Source organism: Chelmon rostratus, chromosome 3, assembly GCF_017976325.1.
Source record: "Chelmon rostratus isolate fCheRos1 chromosome 3, fCheRos1.pri, whole genome shotgun sequence".
In the NCBI taxonomy this organism is placed as follows: domain Eukaryota; kingdom Metazoa; phylum Chordata; class Actinopteri; order Chaetodontiformes; family Chaetodontidae; genus Chelmon; species Chelmon rostratus.
In genome coordinates, this window is record NC_055660.1 from 25,888,637 (window position 1) to 25,913,190 (window position 24,554).

General features: G+C 40.9%; 2 protein-coding genes across 2 annotated transcripts; both read right to left on the reverse strand.

Annotated features, from left to right (window-relative positions):
- Nucleotides 1-7,573: 7,573 nt before the first annotated feature.
- On the reverse strand, nucleotides 7,574-15,349 carry LOC121604444 (high-affinity choline transporter 1-like). The gene is made up of 9 exons (XM_041933956.1): nucleotides 15,336-15,349; nucleotides 12,094-12,278; nucleotides 10,961-11,074; nucleotides 10,595-10,750; nucleotides 10,347-10,495; nucleotides 9,970-10,113; nucleotides 9,474-9,627; nucleotides 8,298-8,515; nucleotides 7,574-8,137 (listed from the first exon to the last, which is right to left on the reverse strand). The coding sequence occupies exons 2-9, from the start codon at nucleotides 12,275-12,277 to the stop codon at nucleotides 7,574-7,576; spliced, it is 1,683 nt and encodes a 560-aa protein (XP_041789890.1). The 5' UTR covers nucleotide 12,278; nucleotides 15,336-15,349.
- A 1,421-nt stretch (nucleotides 15,350-16,770) lies between these two features.
- LOC121604322 (multidrug and toxin extrusion protein 1-like) lies at nucleotides 16,771-24,031 on the reverse strand. The gene is made up of 16 exons (XM_041933811.1): nucleotides 23,840-24,031; nucleotides 22,469-22,570; nucleotides 22,270-22,338; nucleotides 21,908-22,056; nucleotides 21,046-21,088; nucleotides 20,919-20,963; nucleotides 20,732-20,829; nucleotides 20,048-20,145; nucleotides 19,277-19,458; nucleotides 19,014-19,122; nucleotides 18,343-18,418; nucleotides 17,667-17,736; nucleotides 17,418-17,550; nucleotides 17,206-17,300; nucleotides 17,057-17,120; nucleotides 16,771-16,976 (listed from the first exon to the last, which is right to left on the reverse strand). The coding sequence occupies exons 1-16, from the start codon at nucleotides 24,029-24,031 to the stop codon at nucleotides 16,771-16,773; spliced, it is 1,731 nt and encodes a 576-aa protein (XP_041789745.1).
- Nucleotides 24,032-24,554: the final 523 nt, after the last annotated feature.

The following is a 24,554-nucleotide window of genomic DNA, read 5'->3' on the forward strand; positions in this document are numbered from 1 at the left end:
GTTACATTAGTAATGCATTCAGCTTGGTAATGAGCTAATTCTTCAATCTGCCGAGTGACCTAAATCAAGGAAAAGTTATTACTAGCTTGCTAGCTATGCTGCTAATGCTAGCTACCTAAACATTAATAAAAGTATGCTTTAGATGGCTTAAGTTAAATGGCTGCAATGGGTGCATGTGGTTTCTGTGACTGGAAAATTGGTCAGTCTGTACTTCAAAGGATTGCCTTTGTGTCATTCTGCATTTCATTGTGAAAGCCTACATGAACTTGCATTTTTACTTGCAGAAAGATGATTAAAGACCTGCCCATAATCAATGACCAGACCAGACCTGCCATAGAGTGACAATCTGTCACACTACAGGATATCAGACCTCAAAAATTTGCCAAATTAGTTTGGAGAAGTTAAAAACTTCCTCTGTGCCATCAAACTATGATGGGATGCGACCACCTGGCAAAGAGTCGATATAATTTTCTTAAAAACTGCTGGCAAATGTAACTGATTTTTTTTTCTTTCTTTTTTTTTTTACATTCAAACCTCCATAGTATCTGTTTATTTGGGGTTTTGGATAAAAACTTTTTCTGGATGGTCATCCATCAGACCACCTCGATGGGAAAAGGACCATCACCAAAACACACCAGCATTTAGTTTAAAGTCCTCGCTTGAACTTCGCTCTGAATGAGTGAAAAGGAAGTATGTTTTGTTCTGGTATGATTATCCAGCAATGTCAGGTTTACATGTAATAATTCAATTAATCATGTAAGTTCATCTTAATAATTGTGGTTGTTTCTAGAAAAGAGAATCAGCTCATAGCAGAGCGAACCTGTTAGGAGACACTTCACTGCACCTTCTGAATTATTCAAGATGAAAGATGGGCCTAAGTCCAAGATAGGATACAGATTACTTTAACTCATTAAACTTGTCACGAACCAGGCAGCTCACATTGGAAGTTGGACTCCACTGCGGACAGTGATGCACAGCAGATACGAGTTAAAAGGCAGTTTACCAGGGCAAGGTCTTTCAGCAGCTGTCAACAGACAGGGAGGCTGGACGAGGCAAACACACATAGGCACTGAAAGACAGGCAGAATGTTGGCAACGGCTCACAGAGCCAGGGCTGGGGCTGAAAATAAAGATACACAGGCAGGGGTGGGGAGAGGACAGATGCTGAGTCTGGCTGAGGATCACTTCAGATCACACCCAGATTAATTTATTATTCCTATCCATTAACAATCCACAATCCATATTATCCACTGCTCCTAAACTGAAACTACAGCTTATCCGCAGGGAATATAAATCGTAGGTAAGCAGCGGCTGGATAGCAGCGGTTGAGACAAGCTGCAGTCCAGCGCTGATTTATAGTTGAACTTAAGCTAAGTGAAGTACTTTCATGACTTTGTGATTTGGCTACAGCTGCTGTTGGGAGCAGGAGGAGGCAGCGACAAGTCCTGATCTATAGAGACAGTTTTTTTTTACATTTAACTTCCAGGTAGAGAAAACTGGCGTCTGTTGTCAGGCAGGTCGACCAGTCCAGACTGAAAATCTCAACAACCACTGGATAGAGTGCTGTCAAGTTTTGTACTGACATCCATGCAAAGCTCTGCAGTGTCCACACCTCGCTCGCATACCCAAGTGAAAATTAGAGAGTGCAAATGTGAAAAAATATTTGGGTGCAGCAGCGTGAACGACATCTGAGTTCTGACTACGGATGTCCCCGGAAACCAGCTTCTGTACAGTTTTGAACGCATTTTGAATGCATCACGACTGTTTCAGGGGTCAGAATGTCATCCATATCATATGAATCAGTGAAGCGGATTATCTTGTAGTTCTGAATAAGGAGCTTCAGGATTTAGGAGCAAGTACCTTCAGGAAAATAAGGTGTGTGATTTTAGTGACTTTCAAAAGATGAACACTGAACAGAAACTGCTTCAAAAGTGAAACAGGATTCAGATTAAATAAGAGGATTAGTTACTGGATTCAGATTAGATGAAATTCTTAAAGCCCACTTCTAATTTCAAAACCTTAAAAAGAAATAGTGGAATCAAGTGTTTAGTGCCCCTGAAAATAAATGTAAGAGTAGAGTCCACTCACTCATTCACTGACACACAGTCACGCACTAACGGCAGCCATGCAAGGTCCTGGCCTGACATTTGGGAGTAATTTGGAGTTCACTGTCTTGCTCGAGTGCACTCTAACACATATTGAACAGCTGACCCTGTGATCAGCTGCCTACCCGCTCTACCTCCTGAGCCTCAGCTGCAACACATTTTGGCATTTTATGGCATGAAAATAAAAAGAAAACAAGTTTAAAGTTGTTTGTTAAATAACAGCTGTCTGTAGTGTCCCAGGGCCACAGCTTTGGTAACATAGTTGGTGTTGGGATCTTCATCATACCAGTTTCATCACAAAGAAGAATGTGCGTCAGGGATTCTTGTCTAAATTTATGATCAGGGCCCAAGTCTTCCTGTTCCAAAATAGATTGACCCATATTTTAAGTCAGCGGCCTTTTTAGGCCCCATACAACCTGATCCGTCTGTGTCAGAAGCATATGGTGACAACCTCATGCTGACAAAAGGTCAACTCCAGACATGTCACTAAGCAACTTATATTCTCCTTACAGTTTATTCGGCTAAGCCAACAGGGCTTCCCTGAAGTGATTAATACTGCAGGTTCACAGTCATCATCTACATACTGGGTTGCTGCAGACTGAATCAGCCCTGTTAAAAATCACAGAGCCAACAGTAGCACAAGGCCAGCTGCTGAAGATTATCTTCCCTTCAAAGCTTATGTTGCACTAATGTAAGAGCAAATCCAGCTCACTGACATGATTTGTTGGGAAAACAAATATGATTACATAACTCCAAGAGGACAATCGGTGTCTGTATAGTACACGGGGGGTAAATGCCTCTACTGTTATTACAGTATAGTAATAATAGTAGTCAATAACAACTTTTATTTATTAGAAAAAAATAAAGATCAGTATCAGCCTTAATGTAAAGCAGAGTTGCATCGATGCAAAGGTTTAGTAACCAAAAGGTGCTGATGCAGACACATGACAAACCTACCTGAATGCTGTGCACATTAGTCATTGACAAAACCACAACAAGTAAGCTGGAGTTGCGACTTGTATGAGCAAGGACAACAGTGAACCTGCCTCATTTATCATGAAAGGATGAATATTGCCCAGCATGATCAATGATCATCTACTGTTCCCTCAGAGTCCAAGTTAGCCTGATGACATTGGTCATTTGGACAGGCTGAGTCAAAAAAATACCTAAAGGCACGGGGGCCTAAGGTAAGATACATGGAGTGCTTTTCAATACTTGCTTGCCCATGTCAGCTGGAGCTCGGTTGGTGCCAGTATGCTTCACACAAACTGCCTGACAGATTGCTGCCTGACTTTTGAAACTTTCCTAAACAATCCAACGAACACACCTGGTGACTGAGGCCAGGTTATGAGGACAAGGAAAGTAGACACAGTGAGAAATGCTCTACACGTTGCTCTATTCTGATCACAAAGTTTTATCAAAAGTATTAAGGCCAGCAGATTAAGTAAACATATAGCAACAATTTTCCACCCAGATCAAGCTGGTTTTATCTCAGGCAGGCTTTCCTTTTATAATGTGCATCACCTGTTGAAAACATTGTATTCTGAATGGGGTAAAAACACAGCCATGATACTCATGACATTGGATGTCCAGAAAGCTTTTGACACGATCGAATGGCATCATTTATTTTAAACGCTGAGGTTTGGAACTGGGGAGATTTTTGTGGATTGGATTGAAATGATTTATCGCTCTCCTTAATCTTCAGTCATAACAAATCATACCTCATCAGAGCCATGTGGTCTATATCGAGGTGTAGTACAGGGGGATTGCCTGTCCCCTTTGTTATTTAATACAGCTTTAAAACCTTTGGCAATTTGGATAAGAAGCCATCTTGACATGAAGTGTATACCAGCTGGCACATCAGCATGCTAGTGACGCTGCACGCCAATGATTTACATACTGCAGGGGAATGGAACCTCTATACTAGACCCATGAGGAAATTCTTGAATACAAAAAAGCAATTACTTTTTTCAGCAATCCAGAAAATAAGATTAATAATAGACTAATAGTAGGACATTTTTATGAGTGGTCCTGGAATCCAAGACACACAGAGGAGATGATATTATATCAAGCATCATGGCGCCTCCCAACAAAATGAAGGTAGATGTGGAGTTTCGCACTTTCCTAAAGAGAAATGGACAAACTTTTGGTTTCTTGTTGGAGCAAAAGGCAAATCAGTGTGTCATCAAGTTAGGTTGTGGGGACGAGTTCACAGTGATGAAAAAGGCCAAGAGCTGTTACAGCTTGAAACATGCTGAACTGGATGAGCTACAAGGACAAATGTGCTTGATAAACTTAATGGTCTTTGGTGGAGTTTGGATGCCCAACAATCAGCTTTCACAAGACCACACTCTGACAGAGACAGCATTAGAGAGGCCAGTTCTGTGGTGAGCGAGCTAATAGTTAAAAAGTTGAAACCTGGAAAGAGGAAACACTGCATTTTTCTACCCTGCAAGAACAAAAGCTGCTATGACATCTGAATATCCTGCTGAGTGTGAGAGAGGTTTCAGGACAACAAGTGAACATACTTGCTGCTGTTTAATGTGGAACTAGCTGATGTGTCTGACAACCTACAACATGAAATCATTGAGCTGTAAGGCAACAACCTATTAGCAGTTGCAAACACTCAGTTCCACGCAAGACTGACGGACGCAAACCTGGAAAACCAGCTGAGAGTAGCATCAACATCACATCATCACCACTATCTGACATCAGACATCTCACCAAAGAGAAGCAGTTCCGGTCAATGCAGAGCTTAGTGTGCTTTATGTGTTTAATTATTTAGTATAGTCAGGGGTACCGCCAAGGGGGGTGGTGACAGGGCAGCCACCCTGATACAATTGCTGGCTCCCCGAAGTGAACAGTGAACATTTTTATAGGACTGCCCAGTTAAGGTTCAGGATTATATTACATATTTATGTATCAAAATCTAAAGAAATCCTAAACTTTTGCTCAAATTGTTTGGAATGTATTGCTTAATAAAGCCATATGGCTCACCTCCTTTTCACAAATCGTACCTCTTCTACTTAATCAATAAAACGTAGTTTTGTTGTCAGAAATTCACTAAAGATTAATACTCAAATTAACAATATCTGCAAAGTCCACAGTATTTCGATACATAAAGCATTTTGCCACGACCGTGCCTTTACCTTTGCGTTGCTGGACAACACATTTGCTACTGTTTACTCACAACTGTGCTGCCATCCACCCCACCAACACAGTCGTGAAGTTTGCAGACGACACTACAGTAGTGGGTCTAATTTCAGATAACAACGAGACCCACTACAGAGAAGAGATACACCAGCTCACCCAGTGGTTTTCAGCCAACAACCTGGTGCTGAACACAGGGAAGACCAAGGAGGTCATTGTGGATTTCAGGAGGTCCAGAAAGACGGATCACACCCCCCTCCTCATGGACGGAGAAGTGGTGGAGCGTGTGGACAACATCATGTTCCTGGGCCTCCACATCACATCTGATCTCTCCTGGTCCATGAACACCTCCCGCCTGGTGAAGAAGGCACAACAAAGGCTCTTCTTCCTCAGGAAACTGAAACGGGCTGGACTCTCCTCTCGGTTGCTCGTCAGCTTTTACACGGCCACAATTGAAAGCATCCTCTGTCTTAGTGTGACAGTGTGGTATGGCAGCTGCATGGCACAGGAGAGGAAACAACTGGCACGGGTGGTAAAAACTGCACAGGGCATCGTGGGCCGCCCCCTTTCTGACCTAGACTCTATATATGAAGGCCGGGTCAGGAAGAGGGCGAGATCCATCGCCACGGACCCCAGCCATCCGGGCCACAGACTATTTGTACCGTTTCCATCAGGAAAGCGGTACAGGAACATCCGCACCACCACTAACAGACTGAGGGACAGCTTCTTCCCCAGAGCTGTCAGAGCTATCACCCCCAGCAGCCCCTCACTATGAGCCACTGCACACCGCACTTTACACCTCCACCTCTACCTCCACCTGCACCATCTGTGTACTTAACATTTAAGTACACACACGCTTAACTAAATGATCAGCCATTTTGCACTCAGTATATACATTTTAGTATATTTCAGCAGCTGTTCGCATATTTTATTGTTTATGATTTTAGTATATTCTTATTGTCTTAGTATATTTCATTTCTGGTATATTTTTTATTGCTTTTATGTAAATTTTTATCTGCATGTTTTATATTTATATTTTATTCTAGTATCTTTATTTTATTTTATTATTTTTCTTATTGTTTCTAACATGGGGGTTGCAATGCAAATTTCATTGACATGTTATGCTCAGTGACTACAAAGACAATCTTGAATCTTGAATCTTGAAGAAGACACCAACTCCACCGTGCTTCAGAGAGTGGTTGCATGAACTTGTTTCAGTTATTCACATGGAGAAGCTGCAATCTAATCATTTAAAATGTGAACAGAAATGGGAAGAATCTCGGGATCCCTTTTAGGAATATCTGGACTCAGTTTGACTAAATTTCATATATTTTAAATTTCATATATATTACTTTTTCTTCCTCTATACGCTTCATTTATTGATCACATATGGATGATATGTACTGCTAGCTTTTGAGCTTTTGTGTCCTTGACATGTGGTTGAGATGAACTCTTCTTAGTTACTTCTATCGTCTTTACTAGATGTGCATATGTGTGTGTGTGTTTGTGCGAGCGTATGTGCATGTTGGGTTTTAGTTTGGGTTTTGTTTTTTTTTTCAGAGAGAGAGAGAGAGATGTGACAGAAGTTGCATTAATTATCATTGTGCTCATCTTGATTTAAAAGCTCAACAACCAGTTTTTACACGCACAGAAATAAACTGAATTTTTGTCCTTTATTTATAGCCGGCCACATCTAGACCTTTCAAATAAAAGCATGCTTTAGTGAAGACAGAATGACACAGCAGCCATTTGTTGGTCCTGCCACTAAGATGAAAACAATGTAAAAGAAGATTTTGATCTCAAAGACTGATCTCAAAACCTCAGCAGACAAAACCGAATCTGCACGGGTAAATCCCACTAAGGTTATGTAATCTGATGATTACCATGTTTTAATACTCGATGTTCATACTCATCCATTATTCATTGCACATTATGTTTTGATTTTTGGTGTATGGTCTAGTGTTAATAGATCTGGGTGTAATACTGTGTTAACTGTAGCATGACTGCACATGTGTACTGTTTCCCACAACAAACTCCTCCTAAAGTAGACAGTAAACAGTAATCTAATCTAATCCATTTAGCCATTTAAGGACCCTACATTTTTGAGTAATCTGCTTTTTTACCTGGTCACTTTTGTGTGGAACCTGGTTACAAAAAACAATAGATACAACAGAGAAACAAAGTAAAATACCTCATTAGCAACTACTAGCAGTTAGCAGTTTAACATACAGGCAAATGTGCGGTTTCTCTAAATATCCGCATTTCTAAAGAACACGAGAAAATTCAGGCCTGCAACTCTACAAAACGAAAGGGAAACGGTTAGGATCCATTCTGCAACATTGGCTGTAAGGCTACTCCATCTCTGTTCTCGTCACACTCAGCATCACTTCCAGCTTCGTCTTTGAGATTCTGTGTGAGGACCCCCGCTGGTGATACAGCAACAGCATGTTTTACCTTGAAGATGTCCCACCTCTCAGGCAACAGGCCGCGGTTGAACATGAACAAAGCCAGCGAGGAAAAAACTAGGATGGTTACCAAAGTGCAGAGCATGGACACTGCCCTGACAGGGGCCTTTTGGACATAGATGCCATCTTCCAATACACAACCGGGAAGATGAAGAACAACAGGAAGACCTACAGCGTTCTCTCCCACCAAAATCCTTACAGTCAGGCCTATAATGTAACCCATCAAGGCACCATAACCATTTGTCACATTAAAGAAGAGCACGGCGACCAGTTGGGGGAATATAAGGGTGTAGGAGATGTCTGCTCCAAGAATCCAGAGGACGAGCGTGCTGTTGGTGTAGAACGTTATGGATGTCCCAACCAGACCCACCACCACCACTGTGACCCGGATCACCCATTGCATTTCATAGTCTGATGCCTAGGAACATGGAGTCATACAAAAGGAGATTCACATACCTGTGTTTTCCAAAACGGATAGCTTTTGATTTGCTTCTGGTTTTTAACAATTGGAAAATGACGGGGCATCCTAACCCTCATCTCTAGAGACACACTGAGCTGCCACCATCAACAGTCCTTACCTGTTTCCGCAGGATGTTCTTGTAGATGTTTGAAGAGAAAAGAGACGTCGCAGACAAGAGGCCAGAGTCTGTGGACGACATAACAGCAGCGGCCACGGCTCCGATTCCAATGATTGAGATGTAAGATGGAGTGAGGTACTGCAGAGCCAGGGGCAGGATAAAGGTATGCTCCCCACGTACGTATGGAGATGGAGAGCCATACAGCGTCAGGTTCCAGTCTGGACAAGAGCAATAATAGTTAAATACTTTTTTCTTAAATTTCCTCACCACAATTTTAGAACCATAAAGCTCTACAAATAATATCTAAGGTTATGATTCAATATTAAAATTGCACAGTTTTTATCACATAGATGACGATGGAGTATTTTCAAAGTTTCATTTATTGATGATTTTAACCTTGGGGACAGTGGACAAGCAACAGTGATATACCTTAGATAGTTTAATGGCAAAAGAGTTAGCAAACAGTCTCTTATTTACACATCCAGCAGACATGGAGCACCTCTGCATTCATTTGGAGTCATATTTATTGCCACCAAATTGATATTCCTGAGGATATTGGTCATCTTTTTAGCTGCTAAATGCTAAATATTCACTAGTCACAACTGTCTGTCTCTGTCTGGTTCATCAGAGTTTTGTCACTGGAAACAGCCTCTGGCTGCGACAAGAAATGGGCTTGTTGGGAGCAGTGAGAGTGAATCACATCAAAATCCTCTGTAGACGAAAGCCACAAAGCTGGGAGATATTTCTCTGGGGATTTGGCACTATGAGTGACCTCTTTCACATATTACATTTGATCCATTGTCAACCTAATAATATTATGAGTGCAGCTTTAAATTGAACTTAATTATATTTTCAGTTATTACTTTCAAATGAAGAAAAATCCCCCTAAAATCTTAAGACTACAGCCACAAGCTGCAACAACAATCAGAAACACATCAAATTACAGGAACCCAAGAACACTTCACATTCAGTATTTCATCAAACTACATATAGAAAATCTGTAAAATAAAGAAAAGGACAATACAAGATACATATGAACAGCATTTACCACAAAGATATAATCTTATGCTGTCTTCAGTGTCATATTACAAAATGACTGACCATAAATACAAACAGCTCCTGGCCACAATGGAAGTGTCTCTTTTAAAGAGCTGTCATCTCTAAACTGATTCCTACCTGTGGAGGCAGCGACAGCCCCAACCAAGACAGGAGGGATTCCCAGTACGACAATGACAAAGGCAGCAGCATAGCAGGTCAACTGGGCTGTTTGTGCTGAGGAAGCTGACAGCGTCCTCTGGTGGAAGCTCTGAAACGAAACACTGCCAAGACCCTGGAGGAGGAGCACAAGCAGAGGAGGAAGACGGGTGTTGAGGACCAAGGCAATATGAGGAAGAATGAAATGTACTGATATACAGGTATTGACCATTTCTCCCTCAGACTGAAGGCAATTTTCAGGAAGAAACATGACTGTGCACATGTCTAATACTGAGTACAAACATTTCTTTAATCTCCTTCCTAAATTACATAAACAGGGTCTCATTCACATGACTTTCAGGAGTTTAGGTTACTTAAGGGCATGCATGTAAAGGCATTGATGGTGGGGGGTCTGTGCCACCACATGCAGCTGTGCTTTGAGCTCATGGGTTGAACCAGGAAAGCAAACTAAGCTCACAAGCATTAAGAAGTCGTCGATCCACATCCAGATGTCGTCCCGGTCCAGAGAGCCGACCCAGGGTTCTTGGAACGTGTGGTTGAAAGCAGTCTGGACAATGGTTGTAGCTGAGGGGTTGAGCAGCAGGAAGGGAACACACAACCACTGCAAATACATAAATATGGAGATCATCCAATTGAAGATATACAGATGGTTTATGGACAGCCTTAAATTCCTGTGTTTTTCCCTTTCCACTGAGAGGTTAAAGGTTGTGAAGTCTGAAGCTTTATAGCAGGATTAAGATTTCTTCTTTTTTTTTGGCTTTATACTAGATGTCAATATACACACCTGCAGAGCCTGGACATATTTAAACTGTACATTTAAACTACTGTACTCACCAAACTGAGGAAAGCTAGAGAGAGCTGGATGACATCAGTGTAGGCCACTGAATAAAGGCCTCCGAGCAAAGTGTAAATAATGGCCACAGCTGATGAGATCCAGACAGAATAGGCATAGGGCAAGTCCAGTATCACACTCATAGTTGCTCCTGTCGGAGAAACCCACAAAGACAGCAATTCAAAAGCTTTGACTGTGTCCGCTAATTTAAAAATATATGTTTTTTTTGTTGTTAGGCATGTAAGTTTACCTAAGCCGAGCAGAGTGCAGGACACCCACAGCACATCCACCAGCAGAGAGGGCAGCACGAGAGCACCACTCAGTACTTTGCCATAGTTTATCTGGAATGGGTCCATCATGGTGATATACTTCTTGTCCCTCATTGGCTTGGCAAAGAAAAGTCCACCTTGTGCAGTGGGTGAGATATTAACCATTATGCTGTATTCAATCTGATATATTAAAAACTCTACTTTGTGTTGTACTGTGTAAGTACTGTACTGTAGCTGTTTGGTAAACTGCACATAATACAGATCCATACAGAGCCACACAGAAACCATAAACATATATTTGTTATCACGATCAGCACAGCCTACTGCCTCTATCGTGTATGACTTACCTAGAATGAAGGACACTGAGTATTGTATAGGCATAAGAGCCCATACTAAGCCCTTTTTAGGAGTGTAAACTGCCTCAGCCACACCGAGGATAAAACCACCTCCGACCCACGTAGCTGCAGAAGAATGACAAACAGACACACACAGTATCTGCACAGTTAGAAGTGTGAATATATAGGGGCCCAAATGTTGCAGGAGGCAGATAATGTCTCCAATACTTTGGAAGTCCAGTGGTTTCTGTGCATACTAGTGGGAGATAGCATGTGGTTAAAAACAATGATCCACACTGCAACCGCATCTGTATTAATAAATAACAGTGTAAAACCAAAATGGTGTCTGATGTTTTCGTCTGTGTTTACATGCACTAAGAGCTACAACGGACAATTTGTTTTACAGTTTTCTGTTTTTTTTTCAAAGTGATTAATACATTTAACCAAGACGGCTAACACTGTGTTATGGTTTTTCCTTCTTTCTTTATGATAATGTTGGTTATTGAAGCTGATGTACTCATAGCAATTCCAAATGCATTACTTGATGTGCTGCAGTACTTTTCCAGGCAAACTGGAATGAAAGTGATGACATAACAAAATGTGGCCTTGAAACTTTGCCATTATTTTGCACCTGGTGCTGGTTAGAACAGTGAGCTACAGTGAAAGTGGCACAGAGGCTACCCTGCTGTTATATTTTACTGACCAGCAATGAAATAAAAATGCACTGGTTTAAATGTTTGAGAGGAGATGTCCATAAGGTTAATGCTACTGTAGCAATTGATCCGACACTGATTCACACAGCCAACTACAATGAAAATAGTAGGCTGCACCCTGTATGCATTGAACATGCTGCATTTGTGCCTTTCATCATGAAATCCCAGGCCATGTCTTGAATAACATGTAATCCAACTCATCTGGCCCCTCAGACATTATTGGATCCCAAGGAAATACAGTATTTTTTTTGATAGAGATAGAGATCCTGGTCAACCTCTTCTTTGGATCATGAGCTAACAAACTTGTTAGCAGAAACAGTTTTGTTTTCTCAAAATAATGAGATAATGAACTTGATACTGAGATAACCGGATTAAAGTAATAACTACAGTCATTCTCAGCATATTTTCACAACACCCCACAGAACAACATACCTGTCATGGTGAAAATCCCAACCAGCAGGCTGATATTCCTGTCCCCGAGGAGCACCACTTCGGTCCTGTTTCCATGGCTCTTTCTTTCGGCTTTCCTGGACTTTTGGGCGGCCCACACACCTGTCCCCAGAATCAGGATATAGAACAGCACCACAGCAACCACACCGGGGATGTTCAGAGCCATGGTGGTCAGCGACTACAGGGCACACTGACAGACAGATGGGCTGAATCAATGACAAATACTGTACGTGGACAGAGGGCGTGCAAGAGCAAAGGTCACAATCGGAAACCTGAAAACCATGTTTAGGAAGCACTTCTGAGTTTACCAGAGGTAACGTACCCTGCGAGTACACAAGCAAACAAGGAAGAGATAAGATATACATGTCCAAAGCAAAGACTTAATTCTCATTGGTTAATATTAATCCTAGAGGGGGGTGAGAGAGAGAGGAAAGAAGGGAAAAAAAGGCTCCAAGGGGCATCTTTGGTGGGACAGAGAGCGGCCAGGTCAGAACCAGGACAGGTCAGGACAACAGGGTCAAATCAGAGTATAATTCACTTTTCTATTTCTATTTTATTCTCCCTTTCTTGATTCCATCTTTCTCCATTTTCATTTCATTTAGTGTTGACTTGCTTGTTTCCTTCTTCTCTGTCCTTGCTTTTATTGCTTTCACCTGTTGCTGGCACAATGTGGGTCAGACAGATCCCCTCTAGAACATCCCCCACCCTGCAAGAGGGGGCCCGCTCATTTTACTGTATATATCTTTACACACACACATATGCTCACTTGTGTGCACAGTAGATAAAGAGGATCTGAATAAATCTAGTCAATTTTACTGAGCTACCTAGTGTTGATGATGTAAGTTTTTTTGCATTCTTCCAACAGTAGCTAAACAACAACTCAGTCAAGGGCAGTGAGTGAAGAGCCAGAACCGCAACACTGACTCATCACCACATGAAAGGTGTACTGTGGCTAGTGGTGGATTGGTCAAGTAATTTTTCAAGCAAAAAAACGCCAAACCTGATCTTGTTCCAGCTTCTCCAATGTGAGGATTTTCTGCTTTTTCAGCTCTGTCTAATCTTTGTTCTGGATATGACCAATCTTGAGAGGAGACGTGTTTTTGGTGAGCAGTGGAAAGAGGTGGATATGATGCATCCGCATGCCTACTTTGGCATCCTCATCCTTGCTGGTGTCTACAGGTCAAGAGGAGAGTCAACTGAAAGTCTGTAGGATGCTGAGACAGGAAGAGCAATTTTTAAAGCCACAATGTCTCTGAGGAGCTTCCATGTATTTTCAAGAGTCATCAGGTTTGACAACTGGGAATCAAGATCTGTGGGAACAAGTTGGCAGCAATCTGGGACTTGTGGGTGGACCGGCTTCCCCGCCTTTACAACCCTGGGCCAAATGTAACAGTGGATGAACGACTTGTGGGGTTTAGAGGCCGCTGCCCTTTCGGGCAATATATGCCCTCAAAACCAGCAAGGTATGGCATCAAAATCTGGGATGCCTGTGATGCTGTTGCATCTTGTGCAAATGCAGATTTATACAGGGAAGCCAGAAAGAGGAGCTGCTGAAAGAAACCAGGGAACACGAGTGGTGCTAGATAAGTGGTCACAACATTACCTGTGACAACTTTTTCACATCGCACAACCTGAGACAGGAGCTTCTCAAAAGAAAGATGACAATGGTTGGAACAATCCACAAAAATAGGAAGGAGAAGTAGACAACCTCGACAAGCTGCTGGCCTGCGACAGCTGTCAAAGAAGAACACTGCGATGGCCACTTGTGGCACGCATACTAAGTTTTGTGAGGCATGTGTTTTGTAAAGAGGTATGGTATTGTTTTACTCACCAACATCCTTTGTTGCAAGGATAATGCCTCACTTCTTCATTTGCATTTTATGAGATAAAAGTGGTTGTTGAAATTCAACTTCATGACAGTTTTCTTAAAAAAAAAATGTAGATGAAAATATTATCTCTTTTCTTTTCTTCAGAGGTATGCATGATTTGACAGTAACAGTGGATAGTAAAATTCCAAAAAACAAATCAAACTTCCATTTTTAATTGTGTTCTCGTAGGGGTGATTGCAATAAATAAACACATATGTTGTCTCTGTTGTTTGTAAATTTCTCTTTGGAGTTTAATAAAGTATCTATCTATCTATCTATCTATCTATCTATCTATCTATCTATCTATCTATCTATCTATCTATATGAAATTGAGATAAAGGTCATGTATGTTAATGGGTTATGAAATTAAATTTTGATTTGTACTTGCTTTTAACACCCCAAATATGTCCCGGGTCAATTTGACCCGAGGGATACCAGAGGATCCCAAACGCGAAGACCGTACAAGGGTTAATACTGAAAATAGTCAAAAGGCGGATTAATCAGTAATGAAAATGCAGGTCTACCTGCTGGCACACCACTACAACCGCCACCAGGGGTCAGTAAAAGCACCACTAAAGCACAACATAGACGCTACAACATTAACTTGAATCAAAAAGTTTTTCAACCCATTCAAACCCAAACGTTTTTTAGGGTTAGATGGTGTCACACAGTATGTAAGCTAGCTGTTGAACATGGACTAATACGGCGTTGCATTTACAATATGAGGACCAAATGTTTACAACTTGTAGCTAACTAACTTCCTCAGAATAAACAATGGACACTGTTGAGCTTCGTTCATTATGCTAATGTTGCCTAATGTTACTGGCATTGACTACTACGACTGCTTTTGGTGTTAGTTCATTTAGGTAATTTATCTGAGCCACTGACATTAGCATATACTGCAAACATTGACCTGATACATCCACAATAAGTCAGCTAAGAGCTTAAAACACTGACATTTTAACGTTAGCTATTATTGGTCCACACCTAGCTAGCGTTAGCGAATTAGCATTTTTTACACAACACTGAGGATCTGAGGAATTCTATTCAGCAAATGTATTCAGCCCCTTTAACACGCAATAACTAGCAGATAAACTAGCAGACAGGGACAAATGACAAAGTAGGATGGGTTCTGTAATAGCTGTAGGTGTAGCTTAGCCTCCATCACTTTGACATGTTCACCTCCATCGCCTGGTGTCCTGGTAGCTTGGTTAGCTTCGTGTTACTTGAGAAGCTGCTGAGGCAGGACTGGCTGTAGCTGCTCATATCTATCTATCTATCTATCTATCTATCTATCTATCTATCTATCTATCTATCTATCTATCTATCTATATCTCTACATCTATATATATCTATACACACACACACACACACACACCTATGGGATGGATTGACAAAATTTCTGTTTGTGAATAAAGACCGTTACATATAAAATAATGAAGTTAATCACGCAATGAAGGGCGCCATCATCTGGATTATCATAGCACCATAACACTCATAATCTTTTAGGTTAAAAGAATAAACAGTTATCAGCCTTAAGAAAATGAGAGTGGATCTGTCTTGAGTTTTGAGTTTATTGTATGCACAGATACAACAGGTTTATATCAATCATTTAACTATTTATTTATACTGAGAGATAACAATGATGAGAATACTACTGACAGAAAGTACTTTGAATAACTTCTTTGGTATTGTTGATTTTTACCTTGATTACAGCATTTGGTATTTGGCAGCATTCCCACAAAAAAAGAAAGGGCAGTGGATGTATTGCTGAGATGAACACTAAAAGAAATGACTGTGCATACTGATACCACAGACTGATTCAGGAACAATTACATCTACACTTCATGTATATAGTGTATATATAACAACATCTACAACAACTGACCAAGACACAAAGAGTAGCACTGTCTTTAAAGTGAACTTGAATAAAAAAATATCAGTTCTTATGTTTTGGTCTTGGCATCAACATCAACAAAATAAGGAATACTATCGTCATATAATACTACAAAGACTCAGCTGACCCATTGTGGGCCATGTGGTGTCACTATTTACCTCATATTAATGCCTATAAGTATACATCCACCTTACAGTGCAATTTATATCCATTTACATATACAAAATATTTCAACCCAAGGCACAGTGCATAAACATCTCAAAATGTTCTTTTAAAATCAAAACAAGTTGTAATTTTCTTTTTGAACTCTGCCTGACCTACTGAATAGTGATTGGACACAGAGACAAACTAAAACAAATTATTATTTAAAGCTGATTCAGCAATTTTTCTCTCTCTAAGGGACACAAGGTGGCACCTGAACAACATCACAGTAAAAGCCATGACATAAAGTACCGTGTCAACATTCATCAACTGTTGTGGCTGTAATGCAGGCAAACACCTGCCTGCTGTTGCTCAAACATGAATAGAAACAGAACACCAGCATCCCATTCAAAAGCCTCTTTTTGTTTACAAGCCTGAATCATCACGTCTGCCCTGGTTTTGTCCGTTAACTCCTCAGAAAATATACCAGTCTCTTTGTCTTATGAAAGACCCTTATCCACCCATATCACCTTATTTAAATCAGCTCTCTGTCAGAGAGTCCAGTGATGGAATATGTAAAGTTTGCATTGAGCTGCAGACTCCAGCGCTGATCCTTGTGCGTTGACAGCATGAGTCACCCTGTCACACTACAAGGTGATTTAGTGTTCACATGTAAATAAAGTTAAATGGAACTTTATCATATCGCTCCTGACACTCATCAGTCTGGCTTCCAGCTTTAAATCATCGGAAGACTCATTTCAGCAGACTGGTGAAGAAGTTGCTGGCTAGGATTCCAGCGATGAGGATGACGACCATGACCAGCACCGCAAGGCCACGCCGTAAAACAAGCTGTGTAACTGACAGAGTATCCCCCACTGTCGTTGTAGTGGATTTATTCTGGTCTGGAATACGCACCTCTTGGTATGTGTGATCCTCCTCAGCCTGGTTCTGATTAGAGTCTGGAGGTATGAGGGAGAACCTTGAGTTTCGACAAAGTACCGTAACACCAGGATGTTTGAGTTAGTGGGTCAGACCTTACCTGTACTATCCATTCTGTCCATCTCTTTTTCTTCTTTGACCTGGACCCCTGCTCTCACAAGAGCCTGAGCAGTCACATAAGAGAGTTGTTAAAATATATCTCAGAACAAAATGTAGAATTTTGATTGGTCAAGGGATGTATGCACACACCTCCTCAGCAGCCTGCTTCCAATTGAGTTTCCACAGATATGCAACAAAGAAAGCGGACTGCATCAACACACAGACGGTAAGTCCTGTCCACAGTCCTTATACAGAGATGAGAGAAGAGTTTCCATGACTTTCCTGAACAATAGCTGACAGGCAGGAGACAAGGCTTCATATAGTAATATTTATAGAACTGTACATTAATGGTCTGTTCTTACCTACAATGCCCATATTTGCTACAAACATTAGGGACACACCAATAGGAAAGCCAATGATGTAGTATCCCACCAGGTTACACAGAGCACCAATCATCTGTTTTCCAGCTCCTCTAAGAACACCTCCAGCCACACCCTGAGGATATCAAACAGAGAGTCGGTCAAATCGCATCCTGTATATGTCTGTACTGGACTTAAATCCTGAGTACACTTCAAGTACACTTGAATACTGAATACTACATTGTTGCTCACCGCAATGGCATCAAAAAGATGCGTGAAACAAAATACGAAGGTGACCTCAGCAACCCTCTGAATAATGTCTCTGAAAAACATGCAGACAGACATTCTTGATGGAAACCAAAACATGTTCTGGCGAGGGGAGGGACAAGAGAGGGATTCTGACTTCTTTAGTGAGGTGATCGTATATAAAAGTGCCTCCAACTGACTGATAAACAGAGTGAACGGCTGAGGACACTGCATGTAAACAAGACCGTCCCACTCATCATGAAATAAGAAACACAACATAATAACATGGTAACCCTCGTGCCACTCCACGCAAATTATCACATTTTACAAAGATTCAATTTTCTGTTTTTTGAAAGTTTTTCAAATGACTTCTATGGATAAGGAATGTTATATGTCGCTAAAAAATGGGAAATAGTGTAATCACCGACAGACAGTGTACGGCAGACTCTGCAGAAATGGAACGAATCGCTGTTTTTGCAGTGTTTGATGTAGCATCGCCAATAAGGAGTACAGTGTTTGTGAGTTGGCATGAAGATGTTGACTTTAGTTAATGTGTAACAGTCTGGACAGCATTATGAAACTAAGCCTGCTATGGCACATGGACTGCAACTAAAATACACAAAACCGAATAATTCTGCCAGTGCAAGATCGTGAAGGACACCGTGTCAAAGACATGACTTACTGCTCTGAGGTGAAAATGTATCCAATCACATGTCTGGCGAAGCCGATACTGCCTCCAACAAAACATGCGATGATGACTGCCATGAGAAAAAGCAACAAAAAGCAGCTGTGCATGAAAAGTGTGTCCAACTAACATGTTAAAAGTAGCAGGGACAAAGTGAACAGAAGAAACTGGAGCACTTTGAATGGCCTCATGGTTTCAGTTGTAAGAATTTGCAGCTCAAAGCTGTGGTTTAGTCATCCAAACTGTAGATGTTTTGGCTTCAACAATTCATTTTAAATGCCAAGTGTTATGACCGATTTTGCCATTTGTGGGTTGCTTTCTCTCAGATTCCTTCAGACCTCTCATAATGGGTCAAAATGTTCAGTTCATCTCCTTCCTCATGAGAACACAGAGCTGCCCTCTGCAGGTGCAGAAAATAATGACCCAGACAACTGCCTGATCACCCCATCAACGGGTCAGTGTCACTTTTACTCTGATGCTGTATGGTTTTTAGATAAATAGACCACAACATGTTGCAGTGACTGGCATGCAGTGCACAAAGCATTTGCTTATTTTTTTCTGAATCTCATTTGATGTGGTCTGTGTTGCTGTCAGTGTTAAGAGGGGTTTTTGTGTCGTGCCCATGTGAAAAGCTGTTTCAGGCATGTACTGTATGCATTGGTTCTTACATGCACAAATCACAGGGACTTTGCAAGATAGCTTGGCCTGCTCTATATTTCCAGCACCAAGAGCATTCCCAACCCGTACACTGGCAGCAGCAGATAGTCCAAGAGGGAACTATGAAAAAACATAAATAAGTAATTACTAAAAGTGCATTAAAGCTACTTTTCCTTAACCATATGTTCACTGGAGCAATGGATAGCACATAAGCAGGGTTGGCATTTACAATTAATACATAATTAATGGTAGGAAAAACATTTAGAAGAGTTACCATGTAAGCAACAACCGACAGCTCATACGCTATAGACTGAGCTCCCAGCTCAGCCTCACTAATCACTCCAGCCAGGAATCCTCCCACCTCAAACAACCACCACTCCAGACAAAGCATGAGCATACTGGGGATGGCCAGCTTGATGAAGGGTCCCCACTCCTGCAGACAGTCCATTGACCAGCCTGTGGGTCAGAGATCAATAAGATGTAGGTTGTGCTAGAGCTAAATCCAATGAGAGTGAGAGGACATGTGATCTATGCATGACAAAATCTATCCATATGAGGCTATTATTTTAAATTATTTAAAGGCTGCAGGTGTATTTTAGAAATCACAATATGGACTTAATGTTTAAACGGAATCAAGGTTTAAAGGGTTCACTCAGTATTTAATAATTGTGCAAATCCTTTGTTCAAGTTACAAAAAGGCCAGAATGACTTTACTACCACCAAATAATTGCTCATTAACAGCCTTCAGACAATTAAGTCCTAACTCGAGTCAGCTGCATCACCGCTGTCACATTTTCTCTACACTGCATTACACAGTTATGGAGTGTTTTAACTAATTAACAAATTTTGTCAAACATTACACTGGAGAGGTCACAGTGGAGCACCAGTTAAGAAGTTGTGAAAGACCAGAGACTTGAATGAGGGAAGAGGATGAAATCAGTGGATAGAATAAGTGAATCACTGCAGTCAACCCCATAAAAAAACACATTTTAATCAATTTCCTGTTGAGGTCAAATATCTCAATAAAGATAAGGAAACGACTGACCTCCCCACGTAGCTTTGTGCAGACCCCTCCAGCAGATGTAAACGTACAGGACCACAGCCAGCAAGTACTGTGAGATAGCATTGGCTGCCGCAGAACCACTTTAACAACAACAACAAAACAAATTATAATTATAATGCAGACTTTAAAGCAGAGCAGGAAGGAAGAAACAGTGGAAAGTTCTTGCCTGTGACAGATATTAACAAAACTGTTCATGGTTATAAAACTAGGCTTCATGTACATTTTGTGTGCAGATGGCATTCAGATGCTTATAAAAGATGTTACTAAATACTAACACACAAGATAAACATATGCCTCTGTAAAATGTCATCCAACAATACAATCCAGTGATAAAAATGACACTTGTGCGGCTGACAAATGATAATAATTGTTGAACTGAATCACTGTTCAATTGAGACATTTGTAGTTCTGTTATAGTCGTATTATCAGACTAGGACAGACAGACTGATTGACAAACATTAATAAAAACATTTTTTGTTCACTCAGTGTGATGGATATAACATATTTAATACACCTCAACTTACTTCAGTTTAGTGACATGACATGTTAATCACTCTGAGTAGAAATGAACACACACTACCACTGTTTCTCCTGACATAACTGAGTGTTAGTAACATATTCATAAATACACAACGCTCTACTACAAAATGATGTTGGAGAACTCACGCAACGCCCATATTCAGACGAAACAGGAAGATGTAGTTGATGAGTGCATTGCAGACATTTCCAATTGCACCGGTTATAACTTGAGGCCATATGATTCCCTGTAAACCACAGCACAACCCGGTATCAATATCAATTAAATTATGGTCCAGCTATTAACTTTGACATCAGTGTGTTTGAATTGCTGTACCTGATTTTGAAGATACCTCCCTTGTAGCTGGTACAGAAAGGCAGCCTGAAAAAGGAAATACAAAATTGAATTAGTGTCACTTTGGGATACTGTATGCAAATTAGAGCTTAAAAGTAACTGAACTCACCGGCAGAGCAGGCATGAAGATCTTCACGTATAGCTGACTGAGACTTCATGCAGAAAAACAACAAACAAACATGTATGTGAAGGTGTGCAGTTGAAACAAATGATTGCACATGTAATGGCTTTATAAAATATAATAATAATAACTTCATTCGTATAGCAAGTTTATTTCTTTGATTCACTCTCACCACTCTTATAGTGCTGTTTAAAGACACAGAAGGCAGCTGTTTTCAGTGAAAAAGCTCTAAAAAACTAATGGAAGCAACCTGGCCAGCAGACAGACACATACACAATTAGTGATTAGCTGTTGAACATAATGAAGCATTTACAGACAGATATTTCCCTCCCAGAGAGAAAATTGGATTTGTACTCATCAGGCGGCCAGAAACATGACTCTAACTGAAAGCTAATGTTGCTCCGTATCTGCTGGATGTGTAAATAAGTAACTACTTGCTGACAAATTTTCTATCTGTACTTAAAAGGTGACAGTTTTGTGTTTACATCTTCTCTCTGCTGCCCCCAAGTGGTCAAAAATGGAGTTAACGCAGGTTTAATGTAGAGGTGACTGCAAATCTGTCAATTAGCAGAAATAAACAGCGGTGAGTTGTTGTTTCGGGAGGAGAGTAGGATTTAAAGGCAACATTTAATATGAATACCAGCTTCCTTTGTAATGTTTGCATAGGAACGCTCACCCATGTTTTGGCACATTTTACTGTGTATTGATAATTAACAGTGCCAAGTTATTGTGTTATTCATCTCTAAATTTCTACAAGTATAAACAGATTATTAAGCCTAGATGAGTCCAGCACAGTCAGTAAATGAGTTGCTCAGAGTGTCTGTTGCTTTGGGCATAAATCATGACTGACCTGGCGACCTCAGGGCTCTGTCTGACGGCGAGCAGGAGGGGTTCAGTGTTGATGAGGACGGCCCAGCAGGGGAAACAGGCCAGCAGCAGAATCAGAATCCCCCTCTGGAGAATCACACCCACACGCTTCATGTTACCGCTCCCATATGTCTGCAGGAAACAGGTCAATAAAGAAGCAGAGTTAGAAAACACTAATCATACCAATAACCAGGGCAGGACTGGTCAAAGAAAACTAACTTGATACCAAAGCTCTTTGTTGATTTGTTTTAAAGGAGACCCCAGGACAACCTGGGAACCCAGCAGTAGTGGTTTTGTTTGTCTTGGTTGGATAAATAAAGTGAAAGAACCTCTGGTGAGGACTACCTGAGATATGAGGGTATCGCAGGTTAATGACAGTCCAGTGCCAATGGAAACACCAGTCACATTAACCACCTGCAATAAGAAGAATGAAAAAGACTTCAGGGAAAATCATACATATTAAATGATACTGCAAATGCCAGTTCTGGTAGGCTGGCTGGGAAACCAGTCCACGCACAGAAAGGACTTGAGCAAGTGTCCTCACCGCAATTGATAATGATACTCCAGCAAGTTCACTTTTTCCCAGGTGACCACAGAACACAGTGCTGATGATACTGATCAAAAAGATCATCAACTGGGAAATGATCTGGAACACAAAAACAAATACAATACCCTTTACTCGTGTTCTTCTTTGTATAAATGCCAGGTACATAAAAACACGAGGTATCATAAGAATAAAAATAAGAGATCTCATTACTACATAAACTGGAGAAGGCCATTTCTGGAGAAATTGTGGTGTGAATGCCGGATGTTGAAAAGCTGACTCTAAACTGCATTGCTAATACAAATAATGTTTATGTGGAATATTGATGGCTTGTTGAAAGGCTAAACTGGTTTGCCAACTTTAATTTGTATGGAGAAGCAGCCCGAGGAGCATTAATAGTCTGTAAAGTGAGAGTCTAATTAGTATGAGTTGGACTGAAAAGTTGAAGAAATCTCATAATTCATAAAAGATGTGGAATATTTGAACGTGTTCAATGGAGTTTCTAGCTGAAATGAGTAGAGAAGTGTTGAAAATGCATAATAAACTGAAAATGTGTGAATCCTGAACATCAGATCCATTATTTAATGAGGAACATTCCCAATGAATATCTTGGAAAGTATCAAAAGTAAGGATGAAGAAAAGTAATAGCAATAATATTCCAACTGAGCTGAATATTTTCATGATCGAATGAAGTCTGAAAATGTGGAAGGAGTTCCGTTGCGTCAAACGTGGCAGATTAATGAAGAATTTTGTGCATGAAAAATATATTCAGCCCAAATACAACAAGTATCTAAGGGATGTGCTGTTGTGCTTCTCGACAACTTTAAAAGTGTGTTTTTTCCAATTTGATCCAAAAAAAAAAAAACTACTAAATATCAATGGAGAAATGCAGAAATTAGGGAATACCACTGACAGACGACGTAATTAACTATAACAAAGTAAAACTATAATCATATGATACAAGTTAAATACACCTGTCAAAAGCGTGACAACAGCGTGCGAGTTAGTTTAAGTAAGCCAATTAAATAGGTAAGCTCATTTATGAGGTATAGCCTGGTTTAAGTACAGTCCCTAAGTAATTAGACTGTCATCATATGTGACGAAGAGGTGTAAGTGCTGACTGGTGTTCTGGGGCCCCAGACCCTTATGGGGCCCCAAGCCTTCTGGTTTACCTGGTTATGTTTGTGCTGTTTGATGATTATAGATGGACAACGGAAATTAAAGGGAGCTAAGGTGACGCTTGCGTTATCAGCCTGCATAAGCAGACAATGAGATACACGTGAAACCCTTCAAACATGCACATTAAAAGTCCGCACTCACAAATAGAAGTTACATAACAGACGGAGCGCGAGGCGCTGCCGTGCTTCTTACCACTGGTCCCGCTAGTTTGAAAAGTTGTACGAGTTCATTCCAGTACTCCGGCGGGATGTAGCTCATCATCCTCCTCAGGCAGGAGCCGCAGCCTCCGCCGGAGCCCCGCGCAGAAGAAGCCGCTTCCCCCGCCTTCAAGTCTTCTTTCAGCCCCTCTGTACATTTCACCGGTGTTTTACTGGAAGCGTCCATGACAGAGCGAGCCGCAGTGTCCCGACTAGCTGCTTTCACCCTGACACTGACAAAGTGACAGGAGGAGAGTGCAGTCCATATTTGAACACCACGTCACGAGTCAGAGGAGGGGTTACGCACGTTTCTTCATCCGCGAGGCCGACTACCTCGTGCAGCAGTTTTGTGGCGCCACTGCCAAATGTTGCATTCAAGTGCAGACTATCAGCTGTACTTTGCTTAAGACTTACACCCGTCGTTTAAAGAAATTATACGAACATTTTGCAATGAATATGTCATAGTACTCTGTACCGTGTATAAGTACATGTAGCCAGTGATGGAAATATACATTTACTTAAAACTTGTAGCCGACTTTACGTGAATATTTCAATTTGATGCTACTTTTACTCTGCTACATTTTGGGGGCACATATTGGACTTGTTACTCCACTTCATTTATTTAATGCCTGTAGTTATTCGTTTATTGGTAGATATCTATTATTAAAATACAAAATAAACAAACTAATAATGATATATTATAGGTTATG

Excerpts from the sequence above, each read along its gene's own strand:
- LOC121604444 (XM_041933956.1), bottom strand. The coding sequence starts at position 12,277 with ATGGCTCTGAACATCCCCGGTGTGGTTGCTGTGGTGCTGTTCTATATC. Across the intron at positions 10,114-10,346 it reads CTCTAGCTTTCCTCAGTTTG|TGGTTGTGTGTTCCCTTCCT; the intron begins GTGAGTACAGTA and ends ATGTATTTGCAG. Across the intron at positions 8,138-8,297 it reads AGAACATCCTGCGGAAACAG|GCATCAGACTATGAAATGCA; the intron begins GTAAGGACTGTT and ends CCATGTTCCTAG.
- LOC121604322 (XM_041933811.1), bottom strand. The coding sequence starts at position 24,031 with ATGGACGCTTCCAGTAAAACACCGGTGAAATGTACAGAGGGGCTGAAA. Across the intron at positions 21,089-21,907 it reads CAGAGCCCTGAGGTCGCCAG|TCTCAGTCAGCTATACGTGA; the intron begins GTCAGTCATGAT and ends TTCTGCATGAAG. Across the intron at positions 17,551-17,666 it reads ATCTTTTTGATGCCATTGCG|GGTGTGGCTGGAGGTGTTCT; the intron begins GTGAGCAACAAT and ends TGATATCCTCAG.